This window comes from Castanea sativa, chromosome 1, assembly GCF_040712315.1.
Source record: "Castanea sativa cultivar Marrone di Chiusa Pesio chromosome 1, ASM4071231v1".
NCBI classification, from domain to species: domain Eukaryota; kingdom Viridiplantae; phylum Streptophyta; class Magnoliopsida; order Fagales; family Fagaceae; genus Castanea; species Castanea sativa.
In genome coordinates, this window is record NC_134013.1 from 58,096,245 (window position 1) to 58,114,733 (window position 18,489).

The following is an 18,489-nucleotide window of genomic DNA, read 5'->3' on the forward strand; positions in this document are numbered from 1 at the left end:
TTTTTCCAGGCTCTATCCTTAAGAAAAGAAAAAGCTTGATATTTAGAATGACCAATCAAAGTTGGTAGCCCTAGGTATGATTCAAACCTTGCTACTTCCTTTACACCCAAAGTATTTTTTTATCCATTCCCTATGCCTCACATCAGTATTGCTGCTAAAATAAGTGGAAGACTTATCAAAGTTTATGCATTGCCCAGAGGCCGAAGCATAGAGATCCAATATGTCCATAAGCACTTGCACCTCTCCTTGGTTTGCCCGGAAAAATAATAGAAAGTCATCTGCAAACAAAAGATTAGAAATACAGGGTGCTCTCCTACATATAGAAATCCCATGGAGCTACTCCTCCATCTCTGCTTTGGCTAGAAGTGAAGTGAAACCCTCTGCACATAAGATAAACTAATAAGGAGATAATGGGTGGTGAAATATTACCAAATGATTTACCATTTATGTGAATAGAAAAAGAGGGGGTGGAAACACAACACATAAGATGTTCAATCCAAATATGGGGGAAGCCCATCTTTTCCATGATGCCTCTAAGAAAAGCCCATTCAACCTGATCATAAGCTTTACTAATGTCCAATTTAAGAGCAAGGGAACCTCTTTTGCCTTTTTTACGACAATGCATAGCTTGTAATGATTCATAAGCTACCAATATATTATCAGTAATGAGGCAACCAGGAACAAAAGCACTCTAAGTGGGAGAAATCAACTGGGGGAGTATTTGCTTCGGCCTATTTGCTAAGACTTTGGAGATAATTTTATAGATGACGTTATAAAGACTAATTGGTCTGTAATCAAACATTTTTTCTGGTGGTTTAATTTTAGGAATGAGGACAATATGAGTATAGTTAACATCAGTATCCATATTTCCAGAATTAAGAAAATCTAATACCACTACAATAACATCATCACCAACTATATGCCAAAACTTTTGGTAAAAAAGTGCATTCATACCGTCAGGTCTAGGAGCCTTTGTTGGTCCCATTTAGAACAATGCTGCTTTGATCTCATCCTTACTATATTCACTAGTCAGAATTTCCTTTATATCAGTTGTGATTTTGTGATTAACAGCATTCAAACAATCCTCCAGCTGGTCACATGTACCTGCTGCAAACATGCTCTCAAAATAACTGGTGGCTACTTTAGCAATGTCTGAAATGTCTTCCACCCACATACTGTCCTATGTTTTCATACCTTGAATGAAATTCCTACGTCTTCTGTTTGATGCTTTAGAGTGAAAAAACTTCTTGTTCTTGTTCCCATACTTCAACCATGAAATCTGAGATCGTTGTGCCTAGTATATTTCTTGCTTCACTAACAGATCATCCAACTCCTTATTAGAGGCTAAGAAATCATCCCTATTGTCTTCTGTTATCTCTCACTTATTGAGGTCTTCAACCCGTGTTTGGAGTGTTTTTATTCTCTTGGCATCAGGGCGTGTTCTAGATAAGCCCCATGCTTGCAGGTCAGCCTCACATGAAGCAATTCTCTCCTTTATTTTGTTCACACCCGAGCTCTCTCCAACCAGTTTAGTCCATGCCTCATTAACCATAGCTTCATATTCATCCCATAATAACTACGACTCTTCAAACTTGAAACTTTGTGGTTCTCTTGCACTCATACTTCTAAAGGTCCTAATCTGCAAAAGTAAGGGAACGTGGTCAGATGCATGCGAAAACAGGTGAGTAACGATTCTTGCCGAAAATCTTGCTTTCCAACTTTTCGTGGCAACTGCTCGATCTAGCCGTTGCCTGGTGTTGGCAGACCCTGGCTGTTTATTATTCCAAGTGAATGGATAACTGACAAAGCCCAAGTCCGATAGGTGGCAACATTCCAAAGCTCCCTTGAACTCATCCATTTGGCTGTAAGGGGGAGGCCGAATGCTCTGTTTCTCATGAGAGTGCAGTATCGCGTTGAAATCCCCTATGCACATCCACGGGCCCTCAACAAAAGACATAAGATGGTATAGTAAGGCCCACAACTTGGACTTCTGTGTGGTTTCTAGCCACGCATAAAACCTGGTCAAGTACCACACTAACCCATCGTCCTCCCTCACTCTTGCTAGTATGTGATTTTCTGTATAGTTAATAACATCAACACCCATCTCATTCTTCCATAGCAAGGCCAATCCACCCCCGAAGTCTAGTTTTTTGACAATGAACTGATTAGGGAAAGGCAGATCCTTACAATGTTTTTTGTAACCTTTCTTGACCAACCTTGTTTCCATTAAGAAAAAAATTTTGGGAGCTTGATCCTTCACAATTTTTTGAAGGCTACGAACTGTCCAAAGGTTCCCAAGCCCTTGGCAGTTCCAACTCAATAGCCTCATTGTGATCGGTAAGGGTGATTTAGCACCCCGCCACTAAATTAGTAGAATAGTCATCCTGGAGTTTCCCACGTTTCACCCCTATGCTTCCTCCATCCCCATATAATCCTCTCCCACCATTTGGGTCGACCCCCTCTTTCCTAAAGTTGGAAGAGGTTGTGTATCACAACCCCCATGTGGCCCACATTCCATTCGGGGTACCCTGGTCCATTTAGGCGTGGGCTTGACAGGCCCAACATGGACATTTTCTGTCACGTGCGCAACAGGAATTGTCATTGCCTTGCTCTTCCTATTTAAATTTAAAGACCCCTAGTTAACATCCACTTGATTCGCGCCCCACTTATCCATAACTTATGCGCTCCTTCCTTCTTTCACGGCATTAACTTCTTGAAAATCCGAAACTGTTCCCATGTTAGCGGTCCTTCCATTCACATAACCATCATCTCCATTAGGGTTTGTGGTGGCCAACCCTATCGCCACCAGAGGCTGCACCTCTTTGCAACTACTGTCATGGGAATTAACAGGTCCCATATTTTTGGTGCTCAGAGATAAACTAGAAGAATCTCGTTTCACTGGTGATCCGGAATGACGCCCCATGGCTTTCAACCAATCGCCATATGGACAATCCACCTCTAAAAGTACAGCTGAAAATCAGGACAATGCAGCTGAAAATCAGAACCGGTGCGTGAGAAAATGCAGTGAAAATCGGGGCAGTGCGACGAGAAAATGCAGCTGAAAATCGGGCAGGTGGAAAATGCGAGTGAAAATCGGGAGGACGGTGCGGCTAAAAATCAAGAGGAAAATATACCAAGATTACCTAAATTGTAGAAGGTAGACAGCTAGCAAAATACCACAACTAGGCATCCTTATTTCTTTGGTGTTACACATGATTTGCTCCCTATTCTTTCTCCTCTGTACATATCCATCTAAATGGGCAATATACAAAATGTAATAGTTTCTATATAAATGAAATACCAGCTCTCTCTCTATCTCAAGGTGAGATAGAATTTCTCAAAAATTCTTTATGGTATCAGAGCCAACCGTGAGAGAGAGAGAGAAACAAATTTTTTTTTTTCAACCCATTATGTCAACCACATCAAGCTCTTCCCCTGCCCTCACTCAATCTGATGACTATCCATATCCTGTGACACATAATATTGCAAATTTTGTGTCACTTCGTCTCTCCTCTACCAACTTCCTTCTCTAGAAAACACAAATGCTCAATATCCTTGAGAGCTATGACCTCCAAGGCTTTATCAATGGTGAAGTTCAACCACCACCCCCGTTAAATCAATAATGCGTCGGCACACAAACTAATCCTTTGCATTTGTGAAGTGGCGCAAAGGCGATCGTCTTGTCAAAGGTTGGTTGACGACCACTCTTTCCGAGGAAGTTCTTGGCATTGTTGTAGGCCTCAATACGCCTTTGAGGTGCGGAATGCATTGGTTCATGCATTTGCTCGTGTCTCATCAGACCGAAGCCTTGCGCTTAAGCGACGGCTTACCTCATAACTCGAGGTACCGATACCTTAGGCATTTATCTCCGTCGGTTCAAAGCTGTGTGCGATGATCTTGCAGCCATTGGGAAGCCAGTTCCAGATCACAAGAAATCATGGTGGCTACTCAATGGGCTTGGCAAAGAATATGAGGTGTTCACTACTACCATGTTGAGACCACCAGTCCTTTCATACTCTGAAATTGTCACTTCACTGGAGAGTTATGCTGAAAGGCATAAGCTTGATGCTCAACCCACGCCTCAAATGGCTTTCTATGGCCAACGCAACAATAAAAATAAAAGAAGCAATGGTGGTCAAGGGTCCTTTAATTCTAAGGTACGTGGGTTTGTTCAAGGTGCTCAATCAGCACTAAAGAATTCCAGCCATCCTACACGAAATCTGCCAGAAAATTCACCAATCATCACAGCCAAAAACACAAAAGATGAAGCAATTATCTGTCAGATTTGCAACAAAAGGAACCACACTACCCTCAAATGCTTTAATCGATTCAATCACTCATTCACAGCAGACAACATTCCACAAGCATTAGCAGCTATAACCATTGCTGACAGTTAAGATTCTGAGTGGTTCCTAGACACAGGAGCTAGTGACCATATTACTAGTAACCCAGGTAATCTTTATTCCTTAACTCCTTATCATGGATCCGATGGTGTTATGGTTGGCAATGGTCATACTTTACCTATCACACACATTGGTGAAACTACTCTTGGTACTAGTTCTTCTCCTATTCACTTAAAAGATGTGCTACTAGTTCACGATATTAAAAGAAAGATGTTGCTCTCTGTTAGTAAACTTACTACTGATTATCCACTCATCTTTAAGTTTGATGGACATGGTTTTGTGATAAAGGACAGGACAACCAACAAAACAGTAGCGAAAGGGAGTAAACGAGGTGGTCTTTATGCCTTTGATAGAGGTCCAACAGCCCTATTCTCCCATCGATTCAAGCGGGTTGCTAGAGATTGTTGGCACTATCGTTTCGGTCATGCACACCAAAGGATCATCAATCACTTGCACTCAAAAAATTTCATTTCTTACGCCTTGGCATCTAAGTCTTCTTCAATTTGTACTAGTTGTCAAATGGGGAAATCGTGTAGGCTTCCATTCTGGCCTAGAGAAAATGAAATAAAACTCCCATTTTATAAAATTCATTGTGATCTATGGGGGCCAGCCCCTGTGTCTTCTAGAGAAAAGTTTCGCTACTACACAATATTTGTTGATGAGTTTACCAATTTTACTTGGTTTTTTCCTATGAAAAAGAAGTCAGAATTTTTTAGTTGCTTTGATCTATTCTATAAATATGTGGAATGTCAGTTTAATGCAAAAATTTGTGTCTTTCAAAGTGATGAAGGTGGAGAATTTGCGGATCGTGAGTTCTTGCGGTTTTCTAGCCACGAAAGGTATTCACCATCAATCTGCTTGTCCAAAAACACCTGAGCAAAATGGCAAGGCTGAGAGAAAACATTGAAATATCACTGAATTGGGACTCACCATGATGTTCCATGCACATCTACCACCAAGATTTTGGACAAATTGCTTTTCCACAGCAGTGTTCCTAATCAACCGTCTACCATCCCCACACCTCAACATGGAATCTCCTTTTTTCAGACTCTATGGAAGAAATCCGGACTATTCTTCATTATGAGTATTGGGCTCAAAGTGCTTTCCTTACCTTGGTGAGTATAGATCACATAAGCTTGATCCAAAGTCCCTTCCTTGTGTTTTTATTGGCTATAGCATGAAGCATAAGGGGTACAAATGTTTGTATCCACCGACTAGGCGAGTTTATATCTCACGCCATGTGGTCTTTGATGAATCCATCTTTCCTTATTCCACGCCTACAAGCTTGTACAAGAGTGATCCTCTTAAGGGGGAGCTTTGCATCTTCTCAGAATGGGAGATTGATCCACCAAATGAATCTCCTCCACCTTACTCTACATCTCTTTCAGCCTTTGCACCGCCTGAATCTCAAGACATCACTAGCCACCTGCACCATCAAATGCATCACAATTCCTCCTCAGTTGAGCCTCCTACAGTGACCATATCAGGCTCTTCTTTGCCTAAGCCATGTCAAGCATCTTCCTCAAATCCACCAGTAGAGACCACTCCTATTCCTCCTGAAACAAACCCAACTCAGCACCCCATGCTCACTCGTTCCAAGGTTGGTGTACATAAGCCCAACCCCAAGTATGCTAATCTCCATGTAGCTCGCATAAAGGATGATATCCCAACTGAACCCCGATCCATTCAAAATGCTAAAAGTCACCCAGGTTGGGTAGCTGCCATGGATGAGGAGATGGATGCCCTTGCTACAAACAAAACATGGATCCTTGTTCCGTCCAAACCTGAGATGAATGTGGTGGGATGTAAATGGGTTTATAAAGCCAAACTTAAACCCGACGGCTCCTTAGAGCGACTCAAAGCACGATTAGTTGCCAAAGGGTTTCATCAAGTTGATGGCATAGATTTCTCAGAAACCTTCTCTCCTGTTATTAAACCTGCTAGTATTCAACTGACCCTCACAATAGCAGTTGTCAAAGGATGGGAACTTAACGTCAAAAATGCGTTCCTTCATGGCTTTCTATGTACTCCTGTTTACATGCATCAACCACCGGGCTATGTTGATCCAGTACACCCTACTCATGTTTGCCAACTAAGTCGTGCCCTATATGGCCTCAAACAAGCCCCTCGCGCTTGGTTTGATAGGCTTAGTGACTTTCTTCTTCAACTTGGCTTTTATTGCAGCATATTTGACCCGAGTTTGTTCATTTGTCAATCTTCTCATGGAGTTCTTATTTTACTACTCTACGTTGATGATATGATAGTCACTGGTGATGACCCAACTAGGATTCAATGGCTTATCTCTCAATTGGCTCGTGAATTCTCCATTAAAGATTTGGGTTTTCTCCATCATTTCCTTGGCATTGAAGTCCATCAAAGTACCCAAGGTCTTTTCCTTTCACAAACACGCTATGCTTTGGAACTTCTAGATCGTGCTGCCATGACATCATGCAAACCAATTTCGACACCCATGCCATCAAAAGGTCGGCAACTTCCCATCAATAATGCTCTTTATCCTGACCCCACACATTATCGTAGCCTAGTTGGAGGACTACAATATCTTACCTTCACTAGACCAGACCTTTCCTATAGTGTCAATTTTGTGTGTCAATTTATGCATGCTCCTACAATGGCTCATTACCAGCTTGTCAAACGCATTTTGCGCTATGTCCATGGGACTGCTCACTTTGGGTTACAAATTTTGGCCTCAAGTACTCTTGATTTGTATGGGTTTTCTGATGCTGATTGGGCAGGTTGCTCTATTAGCCGACGGTCTATCACAGGATTCTGCACTTTTTTAGGCAGTAATTGCATCTCTTGGAGTGCCAAAAAGCAATCAACTGTGTCTTGATCTAGTGCTGAGGCTGAGTATCGCTCCATGGCATCCACTGCAGCTGAACTCACATGGCTGTCCTTCTTACTTCGTGATCTTGGTATTGCCCTTTATCGCCCTCCAATACTACATTGTGATAACTTAAGTGCTTTGTATATGACAGTGAATCCTGTCTTTCATGGGAGGACAAAACACATTGAACTAGATTATCACTATGTTCGTGAAAAGGTGGCTCTTGGTTCTCTTGAAACCCGCTTTGTTCCATCCAACTATCAACTAGCTGATATTCTCACCAAGCCCCTCTCCAAGGTTGCCTTTCGGGAATTACAAAACAAACTTGGCCTCTGTCCTGATCCACGGCCAAATTTGAGGGGGAGTAAAAGTGCGGTAGAAAATCGGGACGATGCAACGAGAAAATGCAGCTAAAAATCGGGACGGTGAGAAAATGCGGTGAAAATCGGAAGGACGGTGCGGGCGAAAATCGGGAGGAAAATATACCAAGATCACCTAAATTGTAGAAGGTAGACGACTAGCAAAATACCACGGCTAGGCAGTCCTTATTTCTTTAATTACACATGATTTGCTCCCTATTCTTTCTCCTCTGTACATATCCATCTAAATGGGCAATATACAAAATTTAATAGTTTCTATATAAATGAAATACCAGCTCTCTCTCTATCTCAAGGTGAGATAGAATTTCTCAAAAATTCTTTAACCTCACCTTCATTCTTCGACGCAGCGTAGTGACTTGCGCAACGCTTGATATCGTGCCCTAGTAAACCACAGTAATGGCAAAACATCGGGAGTCGTTCATACTTGAAATCGACCCAAGAACGATCCCCATTAGATCTCACTATGAATCCACTCCTTCGAATTGGTTTAGAGATAAGAATAGAGACCCTCACTCTCATGAATAAGTTCTGAGCTTCTTGTTTCTGTCTCTTCTCTACATCTTCCATTACTCCTAGTCTACTCCCCACCACTGTAGCTACCGTGGGGGATGTCATATCAAAGGGGGCTCCCCATATCTGAACCAGCAACGATACCAAGTCAAACTTTGCATTCCTTGTTGTCAGACCCTTCTTCCATCTAAGTAGCACGAGTGCCTGGTTATTGAACGTCCAAGGCCCACTTCTAAGTATCCTTTCCATATCAAAATCTGTTTGGAATTTGAATTGGAATAGGTTGGAGCCACCTCTACACACTGAACCCTTTCATCTAGACCCCAAGCTTTCTTCAGGGTGGTCATGGCCGCCCTTTTGTTAAAAGGTTTGCAAGTCAGGAATTTCCCTATCAAACTCTGGGTACAGCTCTAAATTTTGTCCTTCCTTCCTTCATCCGAAACCTTTATCACTTCTTCCTCTTCTGAGGTTAAATTCATGTTTTCCAAATTGTTTATCACATCATCTGCCATCCTATCTACGGAAAAAAGAAAAAACAAACCCTCAGAATACAACTAAGGGAGGCAAAACTCGTTAGATGAGAGAGAGAACTCCTACGACGAAGAGAGAGGTTACCTCCTATATCAAGATTTAAATTGTGTAAATCTAAATTCCATGCAATCTGTAAACCCTTCCTTACTACCTTTATTTCAGCTGCATTATTGGTTGTTATCCCATTAGTATTTAATGTAACAAACGGGTCAATGGGTGGCATCCATGTAACAATTTTGATGATTTTATATGAAGGTTGATTGGGAGAATAAACAAGATGGTAGAATTCTGTCGATAGATGTAAAGTTTTATAAAGAAGTTGATTTAAGCTGAGAGAGGGTGGATTAAAAATACGTTCATGTCTTGCTTACCTAACGTGCCATAACCCATAATTGAAAATGATATTCCAAGGAGTAGATGGATAATTACTAGCCTTATCCTTGCACAGATTGGTAGGAAGTGAAATCTCTAAGGGTGTAGTAAAAAAGCTAGTCTCTTTGACCTGGAAAGGAGTTCCAAAATGGTTTGGCCCAAGAGCAATCTTAAATAACATGTAGTTTTTTTTTTTTTACAAGATAGAATATCTACTCCAACCTAATTTAAGTGTATATGTGTGTGAAACTCCTTCTTAGAGACTTGAACCCCAACCCTTGCCTCCCACACCCCACAAGCACTTAAACTTTGTGGAGTGACCACCGTGCGCGGTGGTGCAAGTAGTTTTGTTTCAATTCAGTTGCATTCTGGGCATTTCAGCCCGAAATTGCTCTGGTTATGAGCAATATACGATCTGGTGGGGAGCCTGTTATGGAAACATTTCCAAACCAAAATATAAATTTTATTTTGGCATCGAATTTTCCATATTCAAATCCATTTATTCTTTTCAAATAAGAGACCCTCCTTGCCACTTATTATGATCATGTTAAATTTTCGATTGTTCCAAAATCTTATGCTATTGGGATATGGTAAATTTAATCATTTAACCATACAATTTTAACACTCCTCCTCACATTTGGGCATAAACTCCTCTTAATACGTGAGACCCAACACGCAGGATTTTATATGGGAGGTAGAGTGGAGGAAACAATGATAAAACTCAAGACCTCTTATTCTGATACTATGTTAAATTACTGATTATCCCAAAAAGTTAAGTTATTGGGATATGGTAAATTTAATTATTTAACTACACAATTCTAACCGATCAAGATGGATTTGAACTTCAGGAATAGGTGTAGCAATTATTGCTTCCTGAATAGGCAACGTAGTTGGTATGATAATCTATCCAAGTGGCAAGTATCAGACATATAAAACAAAGCTACACACCTATCTTCTTATTCCAAGTCCAAAGGGCCTTCCACTTGAAACCTCAAAGAGCCATTAGGAAGCCATGGATCAGTCCAAAATTTGAAAAATGTTATATCCACAACATTTTCATAATACTTTTACAATAAATCTTAAGTGGCAGGTTGTTATTGGCTGTTACCGGTGAATAAAATAAATTTCAATGGTGATTCAAATAAGAACCAATAACAACTTATCATTTATGATTTGTTGTGAAAATATTATTGATATAGCACTTCTCCCAAAATTGTAGCCGAGTTCTGTCTCCTATTTGCCATCTCATACCTTGACTCAAATTCTCCTTTCTATAATATAGAGCTTTCCATATATGAGAAGCATTCCTAGAGGGTGTACAATGTTGAAAAGTGCTATGTGGAAAATATTTGGCTTTTACGCTCTGTTTTTTATAAAGTAAAATATTTTCAAATGTAAAATATTTTACATGTAAAAAGTTGTACATGTAAAACATTTCCAGATGTTTGATATGACAAGTAAAATTTTTCAAACAAACCACCAAAATTGGTGGCTCAACCACTGGAGCCGCTATTTTTGAAGGTACAGTGATAGGATCAATGGAACGGTTGCTCTAGTGATCAGACTGCCGGATATTGCTGATGAAGCAATGTCTCTGGTGACTAGACCGTTAGCACTGTGGCCGAAATGGTGTCTCCGGCCATCGGACTACCAACACCGATGGCCAAAATGTCGGCTTTGATTACCAAACCTTCGAAATCGGATTGCTGACACCGATTGTTGGAGTGGCAGCGTTAGTGACAGGACCCTAGCACTAGCTACCTAACCCATTGGACTGGTGACCTAGCCACTAGATGGGGTGAGGGAAGCCACTGTGTGTTATTGTAAAATGTTTTACTAAAGTTTTAAAGGTAAAATGTTTTATAACTTTTTATAAATTGGTGACCTAGCCACTAGATAAGGTTAGGGAAGCCACTATGTGTTATTGTAAAATATTTAACCAAAAATTTAAATGTAAAATGTTTTATAGCTTTTTATAAATGATTTTACTGTTAATGAAAAATATATTACAAGATTAACTACATTTTACATGCAAACAAATATTTGAAAATAAAAACAACATTTTCCTAAAAATATTTTACTTCAAAACAAACAAAGCACAATTATGGGAAAACTCATATTCTTACACAGAATTACAACCTTAAATTATTTTTTTGCATTACTTTAGACATATTTAGAGCTTGTTTGTTTTCCCATCTCAAATTCATATTTTTACATTTTAAACAACATTATACACATTTCCACACACTTTTTCACCCACACGTATTTCAAAAAATACAAAAATTTCATCTCAAAGTACTCTACCAAACATCCTCTTATACTCCAGAATTTACTTTAGACGTGTCATGATGGATCATTAAGTCGAAAGGTTATTCGGAAGAAATTGATCTTTTGACTAAAAAAAGAAATAGCGCTTCACTAATTGTTTTGCTGCTTTCATTAACACGTCTAGTGGGTAAGAAGTAACTAAAAAAAGGGGCATGAGACCTACCCTTTTGTGAGAGCCTGAAGCAATATTCTGGGACTGTTTAAGGTTTTTTTTTCCTCTCTCTCTCTCTCTCTCTAAAAAGGAGACTCAAGTATTCTCAAATTCAGATTTTGTTCCTAAAAATTTATAATTAAAAAAAATTAAGCAAAGAGAGATTTGAAAAGAATAGAGCCGAAAGGATCCACCAATTCTTTGTCAAATACCATGGCTTTTATGTTTGTCGAGACATAAAAGCGGGCCAAAGTCATCAGGAATACCATAGCTTTTATGTTTGTCGAGTTGCTTGAAATAAAAAGTCATCATGTTGTTGTTGTTGTTGTTGTTTTTTCTTTTTCTTTTTTGACTGAACAATTCCCTTGATATCAAGTTAATCAAAAGTATGGTCAATTGAACCTAAAACTTCTAAGTATACATTATACCCTAGACCAATAAGCCTACCATCGAAGTACCACCATACGAGACATCTCTCCCACTTTATCTCATGTGAGTTTTTCTTGTCATAAGTATGTGTGAGTCTATGTATATTAGTTATATACTTAATTAAATATTTTTTATATATCCATACAATATTGATGTATTTTTTTAATACATAGGTCACAATAAACTATTAGTCCCGTTTCTCAACAAAAAAAAATAAAAAACTATTAGTTTCTAAAGTTTAAAAGTTTATGAGCGATTTTAGTTTTTTAAGTTTTAAGGGGTTGTTTTTAGCCTCTAACAAACTTAAAATGAGCACTTTTAGTTTATATGGAGTCATGTATCTATAGTGTGTCAGTTTTTAGTTTGACCATATCATTTAAATGGCTAAAATCAATTGTTTTTAATTTTAGAGACTAAGGGGTGTTTGGTTTGTGTTTTCAAACAACTATTTTTAGTTTTTAAACAACATTAAACGTATTTTCATATACTTTTTCACCCACACGTATTTTCACAAATATTTTTAAACAACAATTTTTAATTTTTAAACACATATACCAAACGGACCCTAAAATTGCTCATGGGCTAAACTTTAGGGACAACCATGTATTTCAGTGTTGTACCTTCCATCTCTTTCGTCGCTATTTTATTAGTGTTAGAGTCGCATTGATCACTTTAAGTCTGTTAGAAATTAAAAATGACCACTTTCAACTTCAGGGTCTAAAATTACTCATGAACTGATGATGGGCTAAACTTTTGTGACTAACCACCACAACTGGTACTATTTTTGTCTCGCACTTTTTCCTCATCTTGGAAAGGAGACAACGCATCCATGATTCAACTTTACTCCTATTTGTCATCAATTTTAATTTTGCATTTTTTTTATAAAAAAACAAAAAAAAAATTGTATTTGTAATCTAATGATCAAAACAAAAATCTTATTCCTTTTTTTTTTGATAAAAAAAATGTGAACCTTTTTTCTTAGGATTTTATGTGGTTCTTATATGTAATGTTTTTTTTTTCCAAATAATTGTCATGATCACCATGGAATAAGGGCACCAACTTTTTAAAAAGTTTGCCGACTTCCAAATGGTATGCAGTATCTATCACCCTTAATTAGTATGCAAGTTGCTTTCATTTATTACATTAAAGTGACGGGCACGAATCATCATTATTCTTGTTCATAAAAAATAAAAAAGAATAGCATCATTCTTAATTCACTTCATACCGACTTGCTATTCTTATCCAAAATTTTTTTTTTAAAAAAAAAAAACCGACATGCTAGCATATTCCCATCCGCAAGTCCACTTTCTATATTTATACTTGAAAAAATATAAAATTTAAAAAAACTGTAAATAAACTAATAAAATTTAAACGAAAAAATTCCCAGCAACTGACCGACGCCAAGTTAATGGTATATATAGTCTTTGCAATGCCGACACTTATCTTTAGTATTCATTCCTTAGCCTTACAGTGTGTGCCCACTGAATGATATACTGCTGACCCTAAAATCACTAAAAGACATGGTATTCCTACACAAATACGATCATCTTAAAATTATTTTAACGCAAGTAATATTAGATAACCTTGATATAACATTAACTTGTGCATGCGTTTGAGATGTCTTTGTTTGTGTTTTGGTTTTTTGGCTGAGAGAGAGAGAGAGATCTGTGGTAAGTTTACCAATATAACCGCATGTACTTATAAGATACAAGGGATATATGCAACCAACCGCTAGGAATGAGTTGCAGATATATATATATATATCGAAGGATTAAATTGAATGTAAAGCTAATATTTACTGTACTCCTATACTCAATTCAATTTTAGGTGGAATGTTACATATTATGCTGTAAAAAGTAAGGAACAAAAGAAGTGCAATGTACTATCTTGATTTTACGTGTCAACTGTGTGCTGGTAGCTGGATGGATGGGATAGTTTAGATTAGAATGAATGAAGGAACTAATTATTCTCTATATGAATATAAGATGTGGAAATCAGATATTTGTTTATTTCAACTACAATTATTCTTTGCTTCACTTGAGGAGAAGATATAAAGGAGTGTGATTGGTGCTTCAAAACTTCACTTCCAATACAAAGCAAGTTAGTCCTGTTGTTATGATCCGAATTCCTTTGCAAGGAGATTGGATATCGATACTTGATCCGATACGTGTTTTAGATTCATTCGCTCTATAAAGACTTAAAGATAGACCATAGTAGAAAGCAAATTACCGAAAGAGAGAAAGACAATATTCCTCATCTTTAAGAGGTACTAGCGCGTGAGATGAGGAATTTTTTTTTTTTTTGGTGGTAGTAGAAAAAAAAAAACTATGTTTTTTATTATATATAATTTTTATTTTGAGAGTATAATTTATAAGTGAATAAATAAATTTGAAAATCAATAAGAAAAATGACCATATTTTTTAGGTAATGTTTTAGTAGAAGTTGAGATTTTATTTTTACTGAATTGTCTTTTAGTTTTGTCTCTACTTAAACATAAGAATGTAAAAGTATTTTAGAACAAAAACAATCCGGATTGTCCTTTAGTTTTTTTTTATATATATTTAGATTTGTTTTTGAATAAACGTGGGGTGTTTAACTTATTTTTCTATTTAAAAAAAAAAACAATAAACGTATAGTTACTTTGAAGAGGTGGGTTAGTGGAAGAGTATTCCTATTTTGTAGGCAATATTTTAGTGCAAATTAGACATGTATTTTTACCAAACTATCTTTTAGTTCTATCTCTACTTAAACATAGGGTGTAAGGATATTTCGAAACAAAAAAAATTCGGTCTAAACAGATGCAGCCCTTAAATAGTAGTACGGTCTTTTTTCTATGTTTCTTTGCAATTGAGAGAAAGGAGGCTTCTTCCTCAAAAAAGAGAGAGAAAAGAGGCTTGGTAGTTGATATTTTATAGTGTTTATTTCTAAAGTCTGTAGCAATTTTGCAACCTTTCTCATTCTCATGGAATGTCACTCTTGCGCATCCAAACAGACTTTGCCCAAAGCTTCTAAAGAATTTCAACAAGGAATATATAAATTTTCCAGTACATGCTTGCGCTTCATTTGTTCACTGCAAAAGGTTAGTTTCAATTAATAAGTTATTTACTTCAACCTTATGTTTAATTAGTTCAAGTTTTTGAGCATGTTTTAATATTCCTATGCATGGTATATAATTTTTTTTTTCATTGTATTAAAGAAAAACTTCTATCTTTCTCTCATATGAATGCGGTAGAAGACCCCCCAAAAAAAGAACGTTGTAGAAAAATGGATGAAATGTTGATAAGGTCTTCCTAAATCACTTTTTAGTAATTTAATATAAGATAGCATGAGCATACCAGGCATATATAAAACTTTCTAGAAGTAACTCCAATCCTCAGTTTCTCGGTTCTTTCTTTTCTCCCAGTCTATCGTTATTTTTTATTTTTTATTTTTTATTTTTTTATACAAAATAAAATTCTAATATAGCGTAATCTAAGGATATTATAAGTGTATAGGTGGGTGAATTTCTCTCTTGAACTCAACCCTTCCTCATACCCTACCGTATAAACATTTATATTTGTAGAGTGATCATCGCACTACTTGATGCAACAGTCCCCATCTATCGTTATTGAAAAGGCACGTGGGTCAGATATATCAATGAGACAATCTTATAGACCTCTCTCGCCCAAGATTTTTTCATTATTATTATGATCAGTGTTTTTAATAAACAAAATTAAAAACTTAAAAAAAAAAGTTTTAGTTATTTTTTTTTTTTTTTAATGGAAAGCCTGTGCTTTTCTTTTATTAAACAAAGAAAAAGAGTGAATTACATCCTGAGTACCTGCTTACCCAATGAGGCTAGGAGTTTCCTCCAACCAAACAAACAAAGTCATCAGTCTGTTTCGCAAATTGGGCTAGAATATAGGTAGGATTATTGTCTTGCCGTTTGACGTGTGAAAAAGTAAAAAATCTAAAATTTTAAACTAAAGACAAAATGCTAACAGTAATAGTTTCAATAGAGAAAACAGCATCTATGGAACCAGTAAGAACTTTGCAAAGGATTAGGGAGTCCGTCTTGAAAGTCACCTCTCTAAACCCCATCTCCCAAGCTAATTGAACCGCCATCTCCATGGACTTTGCTTTAGGTTCTAGCGCTATCAGGGGTACTAGGGTCTTCTTGCTTAAAGCTGCCATCACTTTTCCCCTCCGGGTCCCTCATAACCAAACCCATGCCTGTTGCACCCAACTCTGTGAATACGGCCCCATCCACACTCATCTTGAACCTAGGTGGCTTTGGAGGGGGCCACTTGACTACTTCAATAGGGTTGTTTGGACGGTCAACTTCATTTGCAGCTCGATATGCCTCCACCAAGGATAGTGAGTTTCGTACAATTACCTTCCTTGGTCTTCGAGTGCCTCCATGTCGTACAGTGTTTCTAGACTTCCAGATTTCCCAGCAGAAGGTCAGAGTCTTCTCAACTAAACTGGAGCTTTTGGGACTATATTTGACGATCTGCCAAATCACATCTATAAAAATCCACTTACTATCTATCTGAAAAGGGAACACCAACTTGCTATTGCTTTATACTTCCTTGACTTTGTTACAGAACCAGAACATGTGGTAACTAGTTTCAGCCTCGTTCCCAGTCATTACAGAGGTCATCATCCGTGACAGGTCTTTACCTCGGTAGCTAGGATGTCCCGTCAAGCCCTCCAGGCAAAATTTCTGATTTTGTTAGAGCATTCACAATTGTTTTTTTTAATTTTATTCTATTTTACCATTTTAAAATGTCACTTTATTAATTATACAATATAATTTTATAATATTTTTAGTATTTTAACTTTTATTTTCCTATTCTATTCATTAAAATAATATTTTTGCATAATAAAATAATATATCCCACAAACACCATCATTTACCATACAATACATTATTTATTCTTTCTCTCTCTTTCTCTTTGTTCAAGAACCACAATCACCACTACCGCTGCACTACACATACTTGACACCACCACCAACCCATAATCTACTGTCAACACCAAAAAAAAAAAAAAAACTAGACCATCAACACCACCTTCTTCGATCATCAACACCACAAAAAAAAAACATAGTAACCCACGATCAAACCCACACCGCTGACCTACTGCCCAAGTCATTGCACCACCAGACCCACGCCGCTGCATCCACTGACCACGCCGTAGCTCACCCAAATCACACCTATTGAAATCAACACACTGCCACCCACCGACCCAAAACCCACTCCCACACAGATCACAACCCACGCAACCCAACACTAACCCACCGCGATCTCCATCGCTAACCAAACCTAGCCTAGCCCGCCGAGACGCCAATCCAAACCCAGCTCACCGTGATCTCCCACATTTTGTTGACCCACACGAAGACACCGATCCAAACCCAGCCCGCTGATCCAACCTCCAAAATCCAAAACCCAACATCGGTGCAAGTTTTGAACGAGAGAGATGTGAGAGAGGGAGTGAGGAGGGAGGAGCTGTTGTGAGAGACAGAGAGAGGAACTGAGAGTCAGAATGAGAGAGAGATGAGAGACCATGGAGAGAGAAAGGTTTAAGCATAAAATATTAAAATCTCTTTTACCATTGAGCTATAGTTTGGTTCTACATTTAGAACTGCCCTGTAGCACAATTGTTTTTTTTTTATTATTACAATAGTTACCTTTTACAACATCCAATGGAATGAGCATTTTGGGTTGAATGGTTTCTATAAGCTTAAATTTGGCATTTAGCCATTCCGTTGCTGATGCTCTTAGGCATCTTCATACTCCATATACTATTCCATACTTGCCTTATTGCCGAACCATCTGAACTTTACCCTCCACTTACACTCCAAACCTCCTCCATGAGAAGTTTATATGCATTACGAACCGTGAATTTACCATTCGAGGTGCCAGCCCAAATACTCTTATCCGGAGGTAGTCTAAGGGTTTGTTTGGACATCGGTTATTGCTGAAATCTGAAAACATTGTAGCAAAATAATTTTTAAATGTGTGAATAGTACTATGAGACCCAGTTTTAAAGTTTTTTTATGAAAAAAAAAGTATTTCTGGGTCCCGTGAACAGTGCACGGGACCCACAAAAAAAATGTTGGACGCCGGACGCGCTATCCAAACAATCACTAAGGCTCAGAGGGATGCTTAGCACCAAGTCTGCCTCCTAGGGACAAAAGACCTGTCTAACAAATTAAGTTTTTCACTCTCTATTTTCTTTCTCGATAAACTCGTTGACCTTAGCATTCACATTTAGGATGTGCATCAATCTGACCTCTCGAAGGTGTTATGTCACCTTGTGGAACACCATTTATGCGAATAGCGTACGTTACAATGCTTATTCATTGCATAACAAGGGCTACCCACCTCTTTGTAAAGCCCAACTTAAGCATAATCTGTCCCAGGCACCTCCATTCCACCCTGTCATATGTTTTGCTCATATTGAGCTTCAGAGCCATTTTTGCTTCTTTACCCTTTCATTTTTGACTGATATGGTACATGGTTTTTGATGCCACCAGCATATTGTCCGTAATGAAAAG

General features: G+C 38.0%; 2 protein-coding genes across 2 annotated transcripts in view; one reads left to right on the forward strand and one right to left on the reverse strand.

The window, feature by feature from the left end:
* LOC142622079 (calcium-transporting ATPase 10, plasma membrane-type) overlaps positions 1 to 18,489 on the forward strand; it is a 102,491-nt gene that overhangs the window by 36,596 nt on the left and 47,406 nt on the right. The window contains exon 5 of the mRNA XM_075795508.1: positions 14,942 to 15,028. The gene's annotated coding sequence lies outside the window, so the exon portion shown is untranslated. The remainder of the gene's footprint in view (positions 1 to 14,941; positions 15,029 to 18,489) is intronic.
* Positions 1,577 to 2,329, reverse strand: LOC142630717 (uncharacterized). Its single transcript, XM_075804753.1, has one exon. It carries the CDS (start codon positions 2,327 to 2,329, stop codon positions 1,577 to 1,579), a length of 753 nt encoding a protein of 250 aa, XP_075660868.1.

Excerpts from the sequence above, each read along its gene's own strand:
- LOC142630717 (XM_075804753.1), bottom strand. The coding sequence starts at position 2,329 with ATGAGGCTATTGAGTTGGAACTGCCAAGGGCTTGGGAACCTTTGGACA.